The 19181-nt window shown below is 36.9% G+C and overlaps 1 protein-coding gene across 2 annotated transcripts; it reads left to right on the top strand.

Annotated features, from left to right (window-relative positions):
- Positions 1–1684: 1684 nt before the first annotated feature.
- Positions 1685–19151, top strand: mafk (v-maf avian musculoaponeurotic fibrosarcoma oncogene homolog K). Of its 2 annotated transcripts, XM_051886296.1 has the most exons (4): positions 1694–1883; positions 11100–13332; positions 13482–13556; positions 14522–19151. In XM_051886296.1, the coding sequence occupies exons 3-4, from the start codon at positions 13512–13514 to the stop codon at positions 14948–14950; spliced, it is 474 nt and encodes a 157-aa protein (XP_051742256.1). In that variant the 5' UTR covers positions 1694–1883; positions 11100–13332; positions 13482–13511; the 3' UTR covers positions 14951–19151. The 2 variants fall into 2 exon arrangements, with proteins under 2 accessions (XP_051742255.1, XP_051742256.1); XM_051886295.1 differs by lacking the exon at positions 11100–13332 and having other exon boundaries at positions 1685–1883.
- Positions 19152–19181: the final 30 nt, after the last annotated feature.

Genomic DNA, 19181 nt, shown 5'->3' with positions numbered 1-19181 from the left:
TAAACAGATTTTTTATTATGAACATAGGACTGACCTGAAGGAAAATGCTAAATCTGAATGCAGGTAATAAACTCGCTCACTCAATCTCTTTCTCACAACACTCTTCTACATAATACAGTAATCTTCAATGAACAATATCAATTGAGAACATACTGTTTACGTTGCTAAGAGTGGTTGCTAAGGGTGTTGTGTAGTGATACACAGAACCGTTGGGTGGAGCGGTCATAGCCGTGTTGGTTTTATCTTGAATAGTTCAATTCACATTTTCAGTTCACATTCATTTGTATAGCACTTTTCACGATACATATCGTTTCAAAGCAGCTTTACAGGAATTGCATGTCAACATTACAATTTAGAGTAATCTGTTGTTAGAGGTGACTGTCCAAATTATGTAATTTCATAAATGTACATACACAAATCACACAGTTAGCTAGCAATGTATTAATTTAAACAATGTGTTAATGTGATATAGAAACAATGAGCTCATTAAAGTAATTAATACGTGTTAAAAAATCATTAGGATATATAGCAATATTTGAATGGTGCATATTGATCTAGAGTTTGTGTCATCTGAAGTCCTAGCAGAGGTTGGGGTCGTCTCTTCACAGGTGTTGATCATCTGAAGTCTTCATAAGAGGCTGGATCCAAACTGAAGCTGATGTACTCTCTAGTCAAACAGAAAAGCACATGGAGAATAATTAGCGTAGCTGCTGTTCATAACATTAAGCAAAGATAGTCATGTGCATTTGATCTGATATGAGATGCATTATGTGAATGCTTGGCTAAAGAGATGCGTCTTTAATCTAGATTTAAACTGGGTGAGTGAGTCTGAGCCAATATCAGGAAGGCTATTCCAGAGTTTAGGAGCCAAATGTGAAAACGCTCTCCCTCCTTTAGTGGACTTAGCTATCCTAGGTACAACCAAAAGTTTTGTGATCTTAAAGAGCGTGATGGATTGTAGGTCGATAGAAGATTGCACAGGAACTAAACCATTTAGGGCTTTATAGGTCAGTAGCAATACTTTATAAATGATACATAACTTAATAGGTAACCAGTGTAGAGATAATAAAACACAGCTATTGACCAATCAGAATCAAGGAAAGGAACTATCCGTTTTATATTATATTATGTTATTGCCTTTACCCTACAGATAAAATAATGCTGTGAAATCTACATAAATATAGTTAATCAAAGCATCTAGAGTGATTAGCTCGTAGTGTCACTTGACACAGCAGTTGCCTTCCATGTGAAACTAAACGAGGTGTGACCACAGACGGCGTTTAGCAACTGCTTCGTAAGCTTATTTCAACAACTGTAAACAGTCTTTTGCGACAGACAGAGGGCGCTTTCGAGTCCCTTCACTGATATGTACAATTGTACAAAATTTATGATGCAGAAGGACCAAAAATGAAGTAAATGGGTGTATGAGCTCTGATAGCAGCCAGTCACATCATACCACAGATATATTTTGGGAGACTGACTCACAAATTCGACCTTTTGTCAGTGTCTTTCACCAAACAGCTGAAATATCTCTATGTATACATGATTTATGCCTTAAACGCTAATTTCTAGCAACTAAAACAATATACCTTTCAAAAGTATTCAGCTGCGTCTATTTCTGGCTTCCCCTGGTTTCCCGCCTGACTGACGTCAGCATAAAGTTATTTTCATGAATGGAGGGGGCGGTCACGAGGAATCGGTGACGTCAGTGCTTGCGGAAGCACAGAGTGGAATGTTGATACATTGTTGTTGTTTTGTAGTTAATTTAGTTCAGAGAAACATTTCGCTTCGGTTGCAGGACGCGAGACAAGGCTCGACCTGTTGATTCCAGGACACTTCTCAGAGATTTTGCGCATCCCCGACAGAGATTCCGCGTTCACAAGGTAAAGTGTGCGAGCTTTTCTGGGAGATGTTTTGAAATTCCTCTCGAAATTGCTGATGTTCTCACGATGACGGATAAGAATTCAGCCTATCCGTAATATTTATGTAGTCGATGCGCAGCTTAATATATTCTTCTTCTCTAAAATTCTAAAGTGAATTACTTTTACTATGAAGATGAAACATGAGTAGTTATGTAATAGCGAAGTATTTGATTATAAAAACAAATATGTAATATGTCTGGACACGTGTTAAAGGTTGCAACTTGGAATTTAGCCTACTGATGCTTTTTCGGGTTTGCTTTGCTTTTATATAAACTATTACTTTTATAATCTCACTGACTATCTTTAATGTTGCGTATACTGGAAGTTTGTTTTACTTACGTAGCGTACATTTTAAAGGGAATAAGTAAGTCTGTCGTACACGGTGCATCTTTGACAAACTAAACAACGGCGTCTCGTAACTTTTAAAGCAGTTTGGCGATACTATTCCAACTTTTTTTGTCTCTTTTAACAGCGGGAATGTTTCAAAAGAATTCATATTACGACTTAAGGAAATAACACGTGGTGGGCATTTAGGAATTCTGGGACAAAGGGCATATTTGTGCGGCGAGCACTATTGGAAGTAGCGACAAGCGATCGTACGACTGTTGTGATGGTCCCGAGGCATCTGAGACGCGCGGAAAGATAGTTTTCTCGCGCTCTTTAATCAACACGAGGATTCAAGAATAGGATGACGTTATGTCAGATTCTCAGTGCGCGGCGGCGTGAACGCGCACAGTGTGGTGAATATTACTTTTTAAAGCAAAATAATGCATTGTACCTTCAGTAAAAGGCTTACTTGCCCTTATATTTTCTTTAGAGGCTTTTATCATCGCTCAGTGCAAAAACTCGAATATGAAACTGAATATAGGCTGTGAAACAGCAGCATGAGCCACCTTCCCCATGTCTACCAAAGGTCATTTAATAAGGCATAATGATAAGTTAGTGATTGAATATTCTCACTTATGAAATGGAATTTATATATGTGTGTGTTTGTGATGTGTAGGTGATTGGAAATATTTATGAACACATTGTTTAGGAATGATTGTGTCCACTCTATTCTGGCAGGTTAGCTCTAGAGCAACGCCCTCACAGGAAAAGTGAGTCATAACTGGATAATGTGATTCATTTTCACATTGGATGATAAAATAGCTGGTCTGAATAAATTTAATGTGATAAAACAATATTAAAGGGAAGTCCATTATTTGTTATTAGAGGAATGCGTGTCATACAGAGTATGTGTTGGACTACATTTGGTATGAAACGTGACACACAGGGTGGGAAATTAACTTTTTTGCACATCAGCTATAGTGGATCATTGAATAAATAAATAAAATAACTCACTATATATATTTGATATCAAACCCCTTTAAGTGGACCAAGAATGTATTCAAACTGTTCCAATTTAGTTAGGGTCTTAGTTAACTTTACATTCACACTGTTTTTGCAATTCACCTTTAACCCCAACGGTGTTGTGTTGCATTAGGTTTGTGTAGTACTTTGTACAGCCACAAATATTTAAAATTACTCAATGTCAGTTTGGAGAACTTTGCTTTTACATTGATGTAAGTGAAGCGAGCTTATATAGTGCTTTTCATGATTGTTTCAAAGTAGAGCTTCATGATGTCTACATTTAGCAGTTTAGAGCTGGACGACAGTATAGATTCATGTGATTACAATATAAACAATCAAGCAGTTGAGATTTGCTTTATATAGGCCCTATGATGTGTACTATGTTGATAAAATACTTATAGTAGCTATAAATTAGAGTTGCACATTTTTTATGTGGCAAATGGCAATATGGAGGATTATGAGTTTGTAAGGTTTTTTACAATATATATAACAACCACACCATAGATTTAGAGTGTACTGTAACTGGAGCACCTCTTGAGATTGTTCATTTAGCGTGTTTACATGTAAGGAAAAATCTTGTCATTGTAAGGTATGAAAATTAATGTGTGGTATATGAAAAGCACTCGCTCAGCATGCATGGCGAACCTCAAATCAGGCATGCACGTTGATAGCATGTCTTTCATCTGTCTCTCAAGATAAAATCGAATGTGTGCATTTTTTTTTTTTTTTTACAATATAGCATTCAGAGACATTCTTCACGTCATGCGCCACAGCGACTGGTAGATGAGCAAAAATATCCACCAGTGTATAAAAAGTATCTGCATTTGGCTGATGGAGGGTGTTAATGTCACACCCTGGAGAATATGAAAAGGCCACCATCCAACTTTGAGGGGCCGCTGTGGTCCGATCTGATAATTTGGCTTTGTTTTTCCAGAGTCAGCAGAAGATCAGTTGTTGAGGCTGCTAATTCAGCAGCGGTCATCGCCCAGGAAGAGTCTTGAGAGGGGGAACTGTATTGAGTGCCTGTCATTACACTGAAACAGTTGCTGGGGTCAGATTACGTTTGTGTTTCCATATATTCCATTGGTTTAGGAGTGTATTGCGAAAGATGGCGCTGAAAATAGAGCAAATATTGGGTTCGTTCATGACTTTTGTCCCATCTTGATGAATGTGGAAAATCATGGAGGAGGGCAACCTTGTCATGACTTCTTATTCACTGTATGTGGGGTTGTGTGACCTCGTCTGACTCAGAGTTGCTGAGGTATCTGTGGCGATGGCCTCCCACATCTTGTACGTTGTCTGCTTGCTGCATTTAGAAACCCAGGGGAAGTGCACTGCGCACACTGCACTGTCATGAGACACACACGTGGGATCACAGGCACCCGTGTCCTGTCACTAAGCAATGCTTCATGAGTAAACAGTTTGCAATCATTATTATAGTAATCGCATGATGTCAAGTTTGAGTTGCATATGGTTTAGGATTATTGTTGTAGTATCGAATCTCTCACACCTCTAAAGATAGCGTACACCAGAATCGCAAATGAAAAAAAAAAAAAAAAATCCTGTGGTTTAGACTGCGTGTTTGGAGAACCGGAACTCTTACAGTACTCTTTGTGGTTAGGACAGTGGGTTTTTGAAAGTGAATGAGACAGCGGTAGTTGGTGAGTTAATGACTCAAAATGAAACACGGGGGAACTCCAAACCCAATTCTCACGTCAAGCACACCCGTTGCTTTCTCTCTATGCGCCATGTCTTGACCTAGGCTGCGACATTATCATCATTCATCATGAATCAATGTCTTATGAGTCTCTACAAGAAATGCAAGGTCACTGTGCTGTCTGTCACCTGAAATATTGCAGTTAAATAATGAGCCTGTGTTTGAGCTGGCTGTTTCCAGAATGTTTAAATACAAGTTCTTAGACATGTACTCTTTGTAGTCATGTTGGCTTCATATGGTTTTGACTTTAATACCATTTTTTTCAAACGTTTAAGTTTAATGACTCCAAAAATGCCTCCATAAAAGATAAAAAGTAGTCATGTATTCCTCTTACACCTAGAATACATTAGTGTACCCAATTTAATCATCATTTTAAAAACAGTTAAAAAGTTTTAGTCACACTTTAGATTAGGGTCCAATTCTCACTATTAACTATGACTTTTGCCTCAGTAAACTTTTAATTACTGCGTGCTTATTAATAGTTAGTAAGACAGTTGGCAAGTTTAGGTATTGGGTAGGATTAAGGGATGTAGAATATGGCCATGCAGAATAAGGCATTAATATGTGCTTTAATTATAAGTAATAAACAGCCAATATCCTACTAATATGCATGCTAATAAGCAACTAGTTAATAGTGAGAATTGGACCCTAAACTAAAGAGTTACCAAAGTTTTTTTTATACAAACATCATATTATTAAAGGGGTCATGAAGTGGATTTTTTTAAATTATTATTTTATAATGTTTCCTGAGGTTTACTTATAATGGTAGTATGATTTTTACATCATAAAATGTCATAATCTAGAAATAAAAGGCATTTTTTTTTATCCTGATTTTAGCCCTCTGGCTTGAACGCGCTGTTTGAAGGGGCGTGTCTGCTGTGAGACTACTGCTGTGATTGGCTGACATCTTTGCATTTGAAATATGTGGAACCCTCTTGGATACTTTTACTACGTTTTAACGATTACAGCTGTTGAGATTAACGAATCCTGAAAAGTGTTGATTATAGCCTTAGCTATATTTAGATCTTTTCCCATCACACGAAAGGTTGCAGTGATGAGAGCAGATGGTCTGTTGATGGCGTGAATGCATGGATCTCAATTTCTGCACTCTCACAAAATGCTTTCACCATAACCAACAGCAAACATAATGTAAATACAGTAACATTAGCCTAAGAGCTTCGTTGTGCAGTGTAACAGCGTCATTCATTATAACGGCAGTTTTGGCAAGTGTCCAGATAAACTCGTGCTGTGTAATTGACAGCATCAGCCAATGTAAAGGGAGCATACTTCGATTGCTTTCTGTATGTAATTCAATCACAATTATTTTCATGCTACTAAGAGAAACAATGTGAAGTTGATCGTTTAGTTACTGACTTAATTTACTGATGCATAAACGGTATTAAACGATTTTGGGACAAAGAAAATCTGCCTAAACTTGAATAATTACAAATCAGATATCACTGATCACAGATCCGGCATTAGAATGAACACTGTCACTTATATGTTTGTGGCGTTGCTGTCGAATCCATATCGTGAAAGTCTGTTTGCGAAGCCTGCGTCTGAATTACCAAATAATCCACAGTGAAATGTAAAAATAAACTGAATCTATTATCTATTTTATGCAAAGATGATGTTTTTCCATAGTCAGGAACAACACAACATCTGCGTGGCATCGCAATCTTGTTATCATCACAATCTTATCATAAAACTAGACCTAAATTAGATCCGCTCGCTGCTTATCGAATGAACACCAGTGGGCTGGGCCAACGATGCGACGATGTAAAAGTAGGTGTTGTTGTCTTGCTCCAGAGGTAGTCTTATGCAAATGATTGTGCTCTGTGATGTCACATGCCACCTCGGATTCAATTGAAGTATTTTTACAGCTTGATTGTATAAATGTTATGGAACTTGCAGGATGTATTAATGATACAAAGACCTCTTATATGCCAAAAGATCAAGGAAAATTGGATATGTCATGACCCCTTTCATTTATTAATATCAAGTTTTGGGGGTGTTTGTACCACATTACATTTTACGACTTGAACTAATCTTGCCATGTGGTAAAAAGGTCAAATATCTGACATTTTAATAAATTGTTGACCATGAGATTGAGTCATGAGTGGTACTTTCTGTCATATCATTTCCTATTTCTATTTTGTTTTCGCTGCATGTTTCTGCATATTGGTCCCACCACATGACTCATATGACTGACAACACTTTCTCAAATATTATATATATAAATATATATATATATATATATATATATATATATATATATATATATATAATATTAATTTTTTAGAAATAATAAAAAAAGATCATACCAACTGACTTAAGATTTTCTTTTCAGTAATTTCCCCCTTTCAATAAGGCCTTTTTCCTCATTATATCATCAGGCATCCTGAATTTTTTTTTTTTTTGGACACAATTATCTAAATTAGAACAAAAGAAAAGAAAAATTAGGGTCATGCTATTGATTTATGTATTACAGAATCAGACTTTATTGGCCTATGGGGGTGTCTGGACCACAAAGAAGCACCCTGCCCTTTTCTTGGTGCCCTTTACCAGTTTCTGGTTCGGACAGGACTGACCTCACCACACTGTGGTCAGGTCTGTGGGATAGCTGTCTGGTACTTATTTCTCAAGAGCTTGAGTAACTGGTTGTTTATATGCCTATGATGTGTTGATGCCACGTTGTGCAATCCCCAAGCCTGTCCTGATTGCTGAAGACCAATAGTGAAGCATATAGTTGTTTAATCAAATGAGGGTGGAGAACTGATGTAACATTATATACATGTTTCGGAAGAGTGTTGTTACAAATTTGGTTATGTCATGATTTTCTTGTGAAAAATTGTGCTTGTTGTTCTTTACTTATTAACCACGTTGCACTGGCTTCTCTGTTGTACGTACTGGGCGGGTTTGTCTTTGGTTAGCACATACTTGACATTCCTTTGATTCCCTGTGTCCCCAGTTGGAAAGGAGCTTTGCGCTCGCTACCTCTCCTCCTAATCCGCAGAAAGTTCCGGCGGTCCCGCCAGCCGTTCCCAAGGTTCCACGTACTTTTCCTTCCGCCCCTGCGAAACAACAGGATTTTCCAGGAAACGTCAGTTCGGGAGGGTGTGATTCCCTGCCGATCGTCCTAGCTCTTACCAGTAAACAGCATGACTAACGGCTCTGCTATGCTCTCCATTTCCTTTACATAATATCCCTGCGAACGCGCCGCTGCGCTGTGGAAAAGAGTGGGCCGGGACCAAAAGAGACAGAGCTCTCCACCTCCCTGCAAAAAACAGAGACTCGGAGCAAAGCCTTCTCCGGCTCACTCGCGCAGGAACGTAGCAGCTGGCCATTCGCTGCTTAACTAGTGGAGCAAAAAAGGAAAAACAAACAGCAAGAACAAGCCAGGCCTCCATTTATCATGGGAACACAAGCACACATGGCTTTGAAGTGGTGTTTGGCTTAGCCCAAGGCTTTGTCTCAATTCTCTACCTTTCATAAGTGGTCAAAACAAGAGAATCTCACATTCTCACATGTGTTAACATGGCAACACTGGCGTCAAATTCCATGAGAGGGGAGGTCCTTTGTGGGTTGTTTCTGAGAAAGTTCACAATCTCAAGACTCAAATATGCGGTTACCCAGCCATATTGCTCAGGGAGCCTAGAAAGTACGTCATCTCTGTAACAGCCAATGCATGCAATACTTTAGCAGATATCGTCTGTGCGGGCCAGAGGTTTAGTCAGTAATAATTCGCCTTGTTTGGTTTATTGGGATCAGATGTCATGTAAGTAATTACTTGAAACGCAAGTTATGTGACGCCGAGGCCCGTTGTAGTAACATCATGGTTTGCAATTCGTGGAAAATGATTGCGATATTTGGCGGAGCACCTTGATGCAGGCAATCTTTTCCATTGTAACTGAGATTTGAGTTAACACTAATGTTAAATCATGAGTTAACATTATGTATAATGGAAGCTGACCCTTAAAGTTCAACAAAGTTTGTTGACGGGCTTAATACCGTGACCAACATCCACATGATGCCTGTGACATGTCTGAACAGCTTCACCTTGTGATTACTGAATAGTTTCAGTTCTGTTTGTGCTTGCATATTACATACAGCAATTAAAATCAGGCGTGTTGATGTGTAAGCCAAGCCGTATTAATTTGATAAACCTTTAAGTGGTTGACGTGAAATAATAAGGCAACTCTACCACATTAATCGGTCTCTGTCAGAGAGTTCTGCAGGTTTTTGCACAGTATTGTTATTGTTGATTCTTATTTTGACTCACTAAAGGATGTGGATGTTGGTGCTTCCAGTTTTGTCCCTTACATCCGTCTGATGAGGTAATCGTAGCTTTACCACAACACAAGAATCTTGATGTTTGCAGAAATAAAGTAAACTTGCTCTAACAAGTAATTATTAGTCAATTTAGTCAAACATGACATGAATAGACATGTTTTAGAGCAATAATTTTAGAACAATGTCAAAACAAAAATGTGCAAATTGCAAAAATTGAGGATGGTACCCACAAAAGGAGATCGTTTTATCTTATTTACCCCTAAAAAAGTTCATAATACCTTAAGGGTACATAGTGCTCAAAGGTGCTAATATAAAAGGTACAATTTTTGTTTTTCTGATAGTGTGTTTAACACTTCCTCATTGATTTATTTGTTTTAAAGTATTTTGTACAGTAGCACTATTATGGAAGCTCATGTTTTGGCAGTGAGTGCTGAATATTTAAATATTGTAAAACAAATATAATATATATGTGTAAATAAAACCATGAAACAATATTAGAATAATTCCCCATATGCAAAAAAAAAAAATTAAAAAAAAATCACTATATAAAGTGTTTTGTGAGCACTTGTCAACTCCATCATCTTACAGGTCAACTCCATCAGACATAAAACTTGACGGAGTTGACAAAACTGAATATTTTTCCACTTTAACCACGTGTTGTACAGTGGAGCAATTCTGTTTTTTCCCTCAGTTGTAGCTGCCTTAATAAACATCAAAAATGCCACAACTATTTATCCCACAACTATTTACAGAAACTATTACACCAGGATGACAGAGTTGACATGTCAAAGCTGTGACTGCAAAAACTTCAACATTGTGTGTATAAAATATAAAAAAATATATAACTTTCAGGACTATGTGTCCTACTGTGAGATCCACAATGAGCAGGAAAAAGAAAAGGGGTCCTCAGAGTTAAAGATTACCATGACATTGCCTGATTTATTCAGAATTATAAAAAAACAAAGAAGCAAAGTGAGGACACAACTCTGACTGTATTGTTTGATATATTACAGATTCTGCAGATTCAATTTAAATGTGTGTGTATATGTATGTATATATATATATATATATATATATAAATTTGTTGCATTTTTAAGGTTAAATTACATGTATTTTCCATGTATAGAGCATTTATTTGAAATAATACTAACAAAATTATTTAAAAATAAAAGCAATGAATGAATCTGGAGTATCCAGATTTGCTTTAGATGTACCTTTATTTTGATAAATTTATTTTATTTTTAACATAAAGAGGGCTTTTGTTTGTAGGACATGTTTTATCCCTTATCTCAAGAATCAGTGATCTGGATTATATATTAAATGTACTGCGAATTGCGATTATATACATTTATAATTGAAAGCATACATTTTTATTTTATTATGAAATACACTGGGTTTAGGAGTGAATTAGTGTGGTAGTACACTGTCGGTATGCTGAATGTTTAAACGGTAGACTATTAGATTTTATCTAATATAAAATAGGGTCACAGGATGGATGGATATTCACTGAGTTGACAGTACACAACTCAACAATTGTACAAATTTATAAATTAAACGCATGCATTTATATGACATTTCAATTTATTATTTGAGTGTTGTTGCTGTGAGCACACTGTAGCAAGTAACACTAAATATAACAAAGTGAATCTGGTTATATTTAGATGATTGTAGTCATGTAGTAAGATCATTATGCATAGTATCAAGCATGCGGTTCTCTGAATGGAAAGTGGGGCCCCTTTGCTTTTCTCAATGTCAATGTGTGAGAAAAGTGACTCGGTTATCTACACTTCACACACTTTTTGTGGCTTCCTTCACAGGGCCTTGTGCTGTAACGTGGATTCATTTTTTTCCCCCTGGCTTCAGAATCTATGATAAGAAGACCAGTGTTCAGATGGACTATCAAATGTTCAGCATCAAAGGTCCTGCAATTTATGTCCAGGAAACTATGAAAACCCGGCTCTGGCCTTGGGACATTAGGGCTTTTCCTCTCTGTGAGGGCTGAGCAGGAAAGAGGGGCCCCCTGTCAGTTCACCCCAGTTCTCAGCACAAATGGAAAGGGGGACCATGTGCTGAAGGAATTTCAAGGAAGTGTGTGTGTGTGTGTGAGAAAGACCTGAAAGGCTGGAGGCCCCATGAATAGAGAGGGAAGCGTTTTTTTTTTTTTTTTAAATGTGATTCCATGGTCCTCGTTGGAAAGCAAGGCAGGGCCCCCCCTGTCACAGCCATTTTAAAATCAACCATGCTGAGCCAACTTGCTGTCTAGGAAAGCTCTTCTTGTCAGAGCTGACCTTAGGTTGTTTGTCGCACATTTTTAGATGTTTACGGGAACAGTGTGGATTTGATATTCAATTATGATTCAATTTATTTGAAAATTGAATTATTTAATTTATTTGAATTAATTTTAAAATATTTTATTTAATTTATTACTTTAATTTATTATCTTCTTTGTATATTTTATATATTTTAAATATAACGTAATATTGCATAGTTTTCTTGTTGCCAGTTTGATCGAAGCAAAATGAGTTGAGGGGCCCTTAATGTAGCCCCCCACATCAAGGGCCAGATGGTATGAATCAAGCCTTAAGTGATTTTTTTTTTTTTTTTTTTTCATGGTGGTATTTGGTTTCAACTCAGTTCATACCCAATCTATACTCTTTTGTCCCGTCATAACTGAAACATTTAAACCAGCAACTGATGCACGTCCGGCATGGTTTACTAAGACCAAATCAAAGGAATGACTCAGAATTTAACAAACATGCCAAAGGCAGTGAATCTGCTCACTGGTCAAACAATACTTAATGTAACTATTACTAAAAAAAATTCTCCCAAAGCCAAAATGATCACTTAAAATGGTTGAGGTATGCAGAGGGTTGAAGGCCAGATGACTGGACCGGAGAAATAAAAATGTGAAAGTTGGAACATGGGCTATCTGTGCTCCAAAGAAATGCATTTTGAATGGAATGCACGTCTCATCCTGGAATAATAGAGCAACAGCCCAAAGGAATAATCATTCAAAGTGTTGCAGGAGAAAGTGTAGCTTTAGGATTCTACTTCTTAATGATTTGCTTATAATATTTCCACTCAGAATTGTGTCACTGGCAACTGGAGTTTTGTGTCAGCATGCTGTGCTAAATATAACAAGCACAGTTAAATAAGGACATGAAACGGGCAAGGAAAGCCTAGTGTAACAGGATCCAGTCTTTCAGCCACAGTTCTAAACCTGATGAAGTACATTGTCTAAAAGCACAAATATAACAGTGACTGTATAAGGGAAACTATTCCCATGTGACTGACAGCCTCCTGGAATGTTCCATTTACTGAACAGCAAAGGACTGACTTGACTTAATTAAAACTCAACATTACATTAAAAAAAGTTTCCATGCGTGGTCTATACCACTTTTTATATCATAATTATTCGATGGAAAGACAGACAGACGGATAGATAATTAGATCAAAGCATCAGAGTCTACATTTTAACGCTTTAGTAACATTTTCTTTTAATTCATACGTATTATTTTGGTTTATTTATATCCTCCATTGTTTAAAAGAGGTCTACTTGAGTTTTTGCTAGTTTTTTTTAAATTTTTTTAGTGGTCCTCCTGTGCGTCGAGCTTATGAATGAAGCTTGTTTACCATTTTTCTGGTCACGTGACATACACTCCCACACCCATTTACCGGGTGTCTCCATGGCAGCAGTCTTGTACAGAGTTCACGCATTCTGACGCTCCTGAAATGGAACCCGAGGAGCGCGTGTCTCACGCGGGTTGTTTTCTAATTTGGCTGTGGCGGCGGTCTCGAGGCCGCGAGCTCGAACGCGCAGAGTGGCCTTTTTTTAAAAATAGCGCAGTGGCCAAAATAGTCTTGCATGAACTGCTAAGCAGAGAGATCAGACAAAGCCTCATGCTGAGAGCTGACCTGCTTCTATTATTGCACTCTTGCAACGGTCTAGTGAGCTACATCGTGAGAACGCGAGATCAGCAAGTTAAACAGGGTAACCCTTGTCTGAATGATATTGTACAGACTTCTACTGACCTCTGCTGCTCGCTCTAGGTAACTTCATTTAACTCAGCAGTTTTATTGCAATGTAGGCAACATGATGATACAAGTGCTCTATGACTGAAAAGTGCAATCACAAAAAAATAATGTTCAACCTTTTATTCATTATATTTGTTAATTCATTTTTTGTCGTTTTCTTTTAGATTTTTGAGGAGTTCTGATTAGCTGCTTGTATGCAGGGCATGACGACTCATTTTAAAGCGGGCAAAGCTTTAAAGGTAAGAACATTCCCCTATGGTTCATAGGTTTTATGTGATTATATCTCTATAGGATATTATTTAAACAATCACTATCTGGATGGTTATTATCAAAACCTTTAAGATGTAAGATACATTTTTTTTCTCATCACCCTTATATGGATGCCCTCATGTATTGCACATCTGTCACACCACATTTTTTTTTTTCAGTAGTCACTTCAATAATCTTATTAATTTCTAGTCAACTTTAAAGTTTAACAGAATAATTGGGGGGAAAAATTACTGAATGATGTAGAATATTTGCATAATATTTGTTATATTTTTAATTATGTATATAATATATTTTTATTGTTTGTGTATAGTGTTGATTGGTTATAAGTGGGAGATTTTGTAAACTACCGTCTAAAAGATTTTTTAATGTTATTGAAAGAAGTCTCTTATGCTCACAAAGGCTGCATTTATTTGATCAAAAATACAGTAAAACAGGACGATTGTGAAATATTATTATAATTTAAAATATCCATTTTCTATTTGAATATACTTTAAAGTATAATTTATTCCTGTGATCAAAGCTGAATTTTCAGCATCATTACTCCAGTCTTTAGTGTCACATGATCCTTCAGAAATCATTCTGATATGATGAATTGATGCTCAAGAAACATTATTATTATATCAATGTTGAAAACAGTTGTGCTGCTTAATATGTTAAGTTTGTTTTTAAGATTCCTTGACGAATATAAAGTTCAAAAGAACAGTATTTATTTGAATTATAAATCTTTTGTGCCATTATAAATGCTTTTATTGTCACTTATGATCAATTTAATGCATCCTTGTTGAATAAAAATGTGAATTTCTTAATTAAAAGAAAAAAAAATCTTACATTGCCCAAACTTTTGAATGGTAATATATTTACTGAGTACTTTTTTCCCCATCTATTGACACTTGCAAGGTGAAAACTGACAGCAACTCTCTGTTCTGTGGCTCAGGTAAAGAAGGAGGCGGGTGAGAATGCCCCGGCGCTCAGTGACGACGAGCTGGTGGCCATGTCGGTGCGGGAGCTCAACCAGCACCTGCGCGGGTTGACCAAGGAAGACGTGGTCCGGCTGAAGCAGCGGCGACGCACGCTAAAGAACCGCGGCTATGCTGCCAGCTGCCGCATCAAACGCGTCACACAGAAGGAGGAGCTCGAACGGCAAAAAACAGAGCTGCAACAAGAAGTGGACAAGCTGGCTCGTGAAAACGCCAGTATGCGACTGGAGCTGGACGCGCTTCGTGCTAAGTACGAGGCCCTGCAGTGCTTTGCCCGGACTGTCACCCGTGGGCCTACCGGTAAGGTGGCCACCACCAGTGTCATCACAATTGTCAAGTCTGCCAATCACAGCCCCAGCTCCGCCCCCTTCTCGGCACCCTCGTAGTGCTGATTGACAGTGCCTGCCCAGCTTCTTCTGTTCCAATCCGGCTCTGAACCTAGACTGGCCCGCGGGCCACCGCTCGACCCACACTGAGAGGATGCTCAGTGGTCAGACTGAGGGGAGGGTGGAGGCCTTAATCTGCGTGACTACAACAGGCTGCATCTATTTTCATTTCTCTCTCAAAACACACATACATACAAAAACACATCTATTTTGTCTGTGCACTGTGCTATAAACTCCGGCACCGGCAGGGCACACTGACCGTTCTTTCCACTTCAACACAGGCTGAGATTTAGCAGAGATGAGCACTTGTTATTAAAGTGTGAGATAGTACTTGATTTAACCTGCCATGGCAGCACTGATGCCTGTGGCATACTGCATATGCATCAGAAACTAATATAAGTATATTAGATATATCTATTTTTTTTTCTTTTAAGAAATTAATACTTTTATTCAGCAAGAATGCATTCAACTGATGAAAAGTAACAGTAAAGTCATCCGTAATGTTACAAAATATTTCTGTTTCAAATAAATGCTGTTCTTTTGAACTTTATATTCTGGATCCTGAAAAAAAATTTATCACAATTTCCACAAAAAATATTAAGCAGCACAACTTTTCCAGCATTGATGATAATAATAAGAAATAATTTCTTAAGCATCAAATCAGCATATCAGAATGATTTCTGAAGGATCATGTGACACTGAAGACTGGAGTAATGATGCTGAAAATTCAGCTTTGACATCACAGGAATAAATTACATTTTAAAATGTATTCAAATAGAAAACATTGTAAGAACATTTCACAACATTACAGTTTTTACTGTATTTTTCATCAAATAAATGCATTCTTGATGAACGTAAGAGATGTCTTTCAAGACCATTAAAAAAACACATTTAAATGAGAGAGATATATATATATATATATATATATATAATTTTTTTTTTTTTTTTTTTGAGAAATCTCATAATACATCACTATAAAATGATATCAGTCATTGTGAAAGACCAGCACTTGTGATCCTGGTCAAAAATCAGGTGTGATCAGCACAGTCCAAAGTTGAGAATGATGTTATCAACACCAAGGGCAAATTCTTATCCTGAAGCGTTACATTATTACTGATAAACAGAGAAAATTATCCAATTGGAAATGAGCCAATCCTTTCTTAGTCAGCAGTTTAAACATACAAATCCCAAATGGGGAAAACGGCACTTATTTTTACTGTTAAATTACAGTCTAATACAATGAAGCACAAAGCAAAGCAGACTGACATATGTAAATATTCAAGACTGAAATTACAGATTAACTGAGTTTCTAGAAAAGGGCACTTCATGTTTTTTTTTTATTATTTTTTTTTTATTATATTTGTTTTATGAGAGGTTAGTTAGTATAATGTTGACTATCCGGCACATCTGTGTTGTCAGTTATCTCAAAGATATACACCGTTTTTCCTGACCTGTCTCTATACGACACCATTAAATGGTAGGTAATCCATATTGGATATAGTGATAACAGGAGCTGTCTTGCAAACAAAAAAGTTTAACAATAACCTGTATATTACAGAACTGAGTTAACAGCCTTAAGCTTAACAAATAAAGTGAAACTGAATCTCCCAACTTTGTATATAAAATTCCGTCCCTCAGAAAGCATTCCTACTGCTAAGTCACGAAAGGTGCCACTGCCGGTGTTGGTAACCCTGATAAAATGTATATAAAATGCAAATATTTGATATATTTCGACACAGACTCTTGGGTAAGGAGAATCCTGGTGTCCTTAAACCAGTTCAAAAGACATTAGGGCTGTTTCGACTTGAAGCAGCGCTTCAAGACCGATCGATCGGCGATTCAAAAGCAAACAGAGCCGCGGTACTTTGATGTCATACACCGAGCGGTCTGTGCAGCGCTGCTTCAAGTCGAACAAGCCTAATAACTTCGCATTCATATTCAGTAAAACTGACCTGTCATAAAATTAAGATGGCTGAAATCAGGATTGTCTCTTACCTGAGTGGCTATGACTGTTCTTGTGAGCCCTTCCACCACTGCAGGAAGCATTAGGTGTGTGTTGTGCTGCTGGGAAGCAATAGCTCCAGCTCTCTGGGCTACTGTTGTGCTCTTAGCATTTTTATATCTCCACAAGTGTTTTATATGTCTCTTTATTCCCAAACATGATCTAAATCTGATGTTTCCCATTGTCTCATATGTATCCAGGACATGAAATACCTTTAGACTGGTGTGATTTGTTGCAATTGTCTTACATTTCAGTGGTTTATTTAACTGATTTCAGTTCAGACGTCCAACATTTGTCTTGCCAAAAGCCAAGCGTTTGCCTTAAACTCCTGCTCTCAGTTTATGTACATAATGTCAGTGCATAAACTCAACACACTATTAGTTTTTATGGTGAATTGATGCTATATATTTATTTTAATAGTGCAGATTTTAGGAGCATGTAATTTCAGTATTCATCAATTATTTGGCTTTGTTTTTGGTGATTTGAAAAGTTAAACCTACGGTCAGCATTTCAATCTATGTCAAGACCTGTTTCTGAAAGTGTCCTGTGCAGTTCTTTTAAATGTGACCACAGCTCTGGTTGGTAGATCCTCTTTTTTTGGACATTTGGGTTTTTTTTAAATTGCTGTCTCTACTTTCCCTTTAGGCCACAAATCCGTTTAGTGGGTGGAAAAAAGCCCAGAAATTTCCCATTTGTTATCTTGTGGCCAACTGATTTTCCATCTAAGATACCTAATGCATTACATAATATTAGAATTTATCAGAATTCAGTTCCCTTGATAGGAAGTGCTACATGTCACTTCTTCTTCTTTATTGAATTAGACTATACAGTGACATGCTTTTTTTTTTTTTTTTTTTTTTTTTTTTTGTAAAGAGAACTTGACAAAACAGCTTTTTCTGTGCTTTACACTGACATCTGGTGGTGATCTGTATTTCTTTGTTTCAAAATGCTGTGATCGAATGCTGATGACACCAAGATCTTCTCTTTCATTTCTTGGACTATTGAGGCATTGCTGTTTCGCTTTGTATTCATTTCAGCTGCCACCAAAGCCATAACTCATCTGTGTGTTTCTTTAAAATACACTTCATTTTTTCTTTGAATTTATATTGTGATTTGAACAAAACTACACCCTCCAGGAACCAGATCGTAATGCCCTAATTCAGACTAATAAGAAAAGAACATGCTGTCACAAAACTAACCTGTAATTTTACAGGGATGCCAGTGTTTTTTGGCCAGTTAGTTGTATTTGTGTAGATTTAATTAGATTAAAAACAAAATCAGAGGCATTACAGGTCATCTTGTGACCGAGGCCTGTAGACATTTCCCTATTCTGCAGCAGTTCAGTGCAGTAAACGTTCCTCCTAACACGGTTAGATGGTGAAGATGGTCTTTAAACTAAGTGGGTACTTTTTTTAATTATTATTCTATGTATGCTGTATGTGGCCTTTTGGGCTGAATAGGATAAATTATTCTATATTTTACATATGAATATATATCTATTTTTCAAAGTATATAATATGTGCTCAGTCAGTCCTTAAAAGCTATTTACCATGAACGCACATAGGAATTTTAACCAGTGCTTTTTAAACACACACTTGCCTATAAGAATCTTAGAGAAACTCCATGACATATAAAGTATGCTGCTCCAAATTATTACTTTATATTTGTCAATGTTAAGATGAAACTGTAAGGTATTAGGGGAAGTAGTCATGTTATTTGTAGTTACAATAGTGCCTTTAACATTGAGCTTGTCATCATTTAAGTACTGTATGAATGGGTGTGGTTGTTTTGTAAAATCTTATTTCCATGTGCAACCACGTTGAACAGATTTGCCTGTTTGATCGGTCTTGTGGGCGTAATTATTGTGCTATATATAAAATAGCGATTGTAAATACGGACACCATGAAAGGCAGCAAAAACTAGGCTTAGATTAATCATATTCATGATTCTCATCATTAATCTGCTTGTATCACATTGATCTTTGATATTTATTTTGTTTGTTTTTTTATTTTCATCATCTAAATTATTTTATTTACATTCAATTGTTTTCTTTTCAATGAACTACCCTCATGTACAAATGAAATCATTCAGTTTTTTTTTTTTTTCCTCCATTCTGGCTAAATTTGAGGTGGTAAATTATTCCTGTACAAAGTCTGCAGTGTTTGTTTTGTACTTTTAAATAAAGCTTTTCTCATGTAATCTTGTTTGAATCAGAAGTCTTGTTTGGCG

The sequence above is a fragment of the Ctenopharyngodon idella genome, chromosome 3 (genome assembly GCF_019924925.1).
Source record: "Ctenopharyngodon idella isolate HZGC_01 chromosome 3, HZGC01, whole genome shotgun sequence".
In the NCBI taxonomy this organism is placed as follows: Eukaryota; Metazoa; Chordata; class Actinopteri; order Cypriniformes; family Xenocyprididae; genus Ctenopharyngodon; species Ctenopharyngodon idella.
This window is presented reverse-complemented; position numbering and strand designations above follow the sequence as displayed.

Coding starts and splice junctions, on each gene's coding strand:
- mafk (XM_051886295.1), top strand. CDS start 13,512: ATGCAGGGCATGACGACTCATTTTAAAGCGGGCAAAGCTTTAAAG. Junction 13,557..14,521: donor AAGCGGGCAAAGCTTTAAAG/GTAAGAACATTC, acceptor TCTGTGGCTCAG/GTAAAGAAGGAGGCGGGTGA.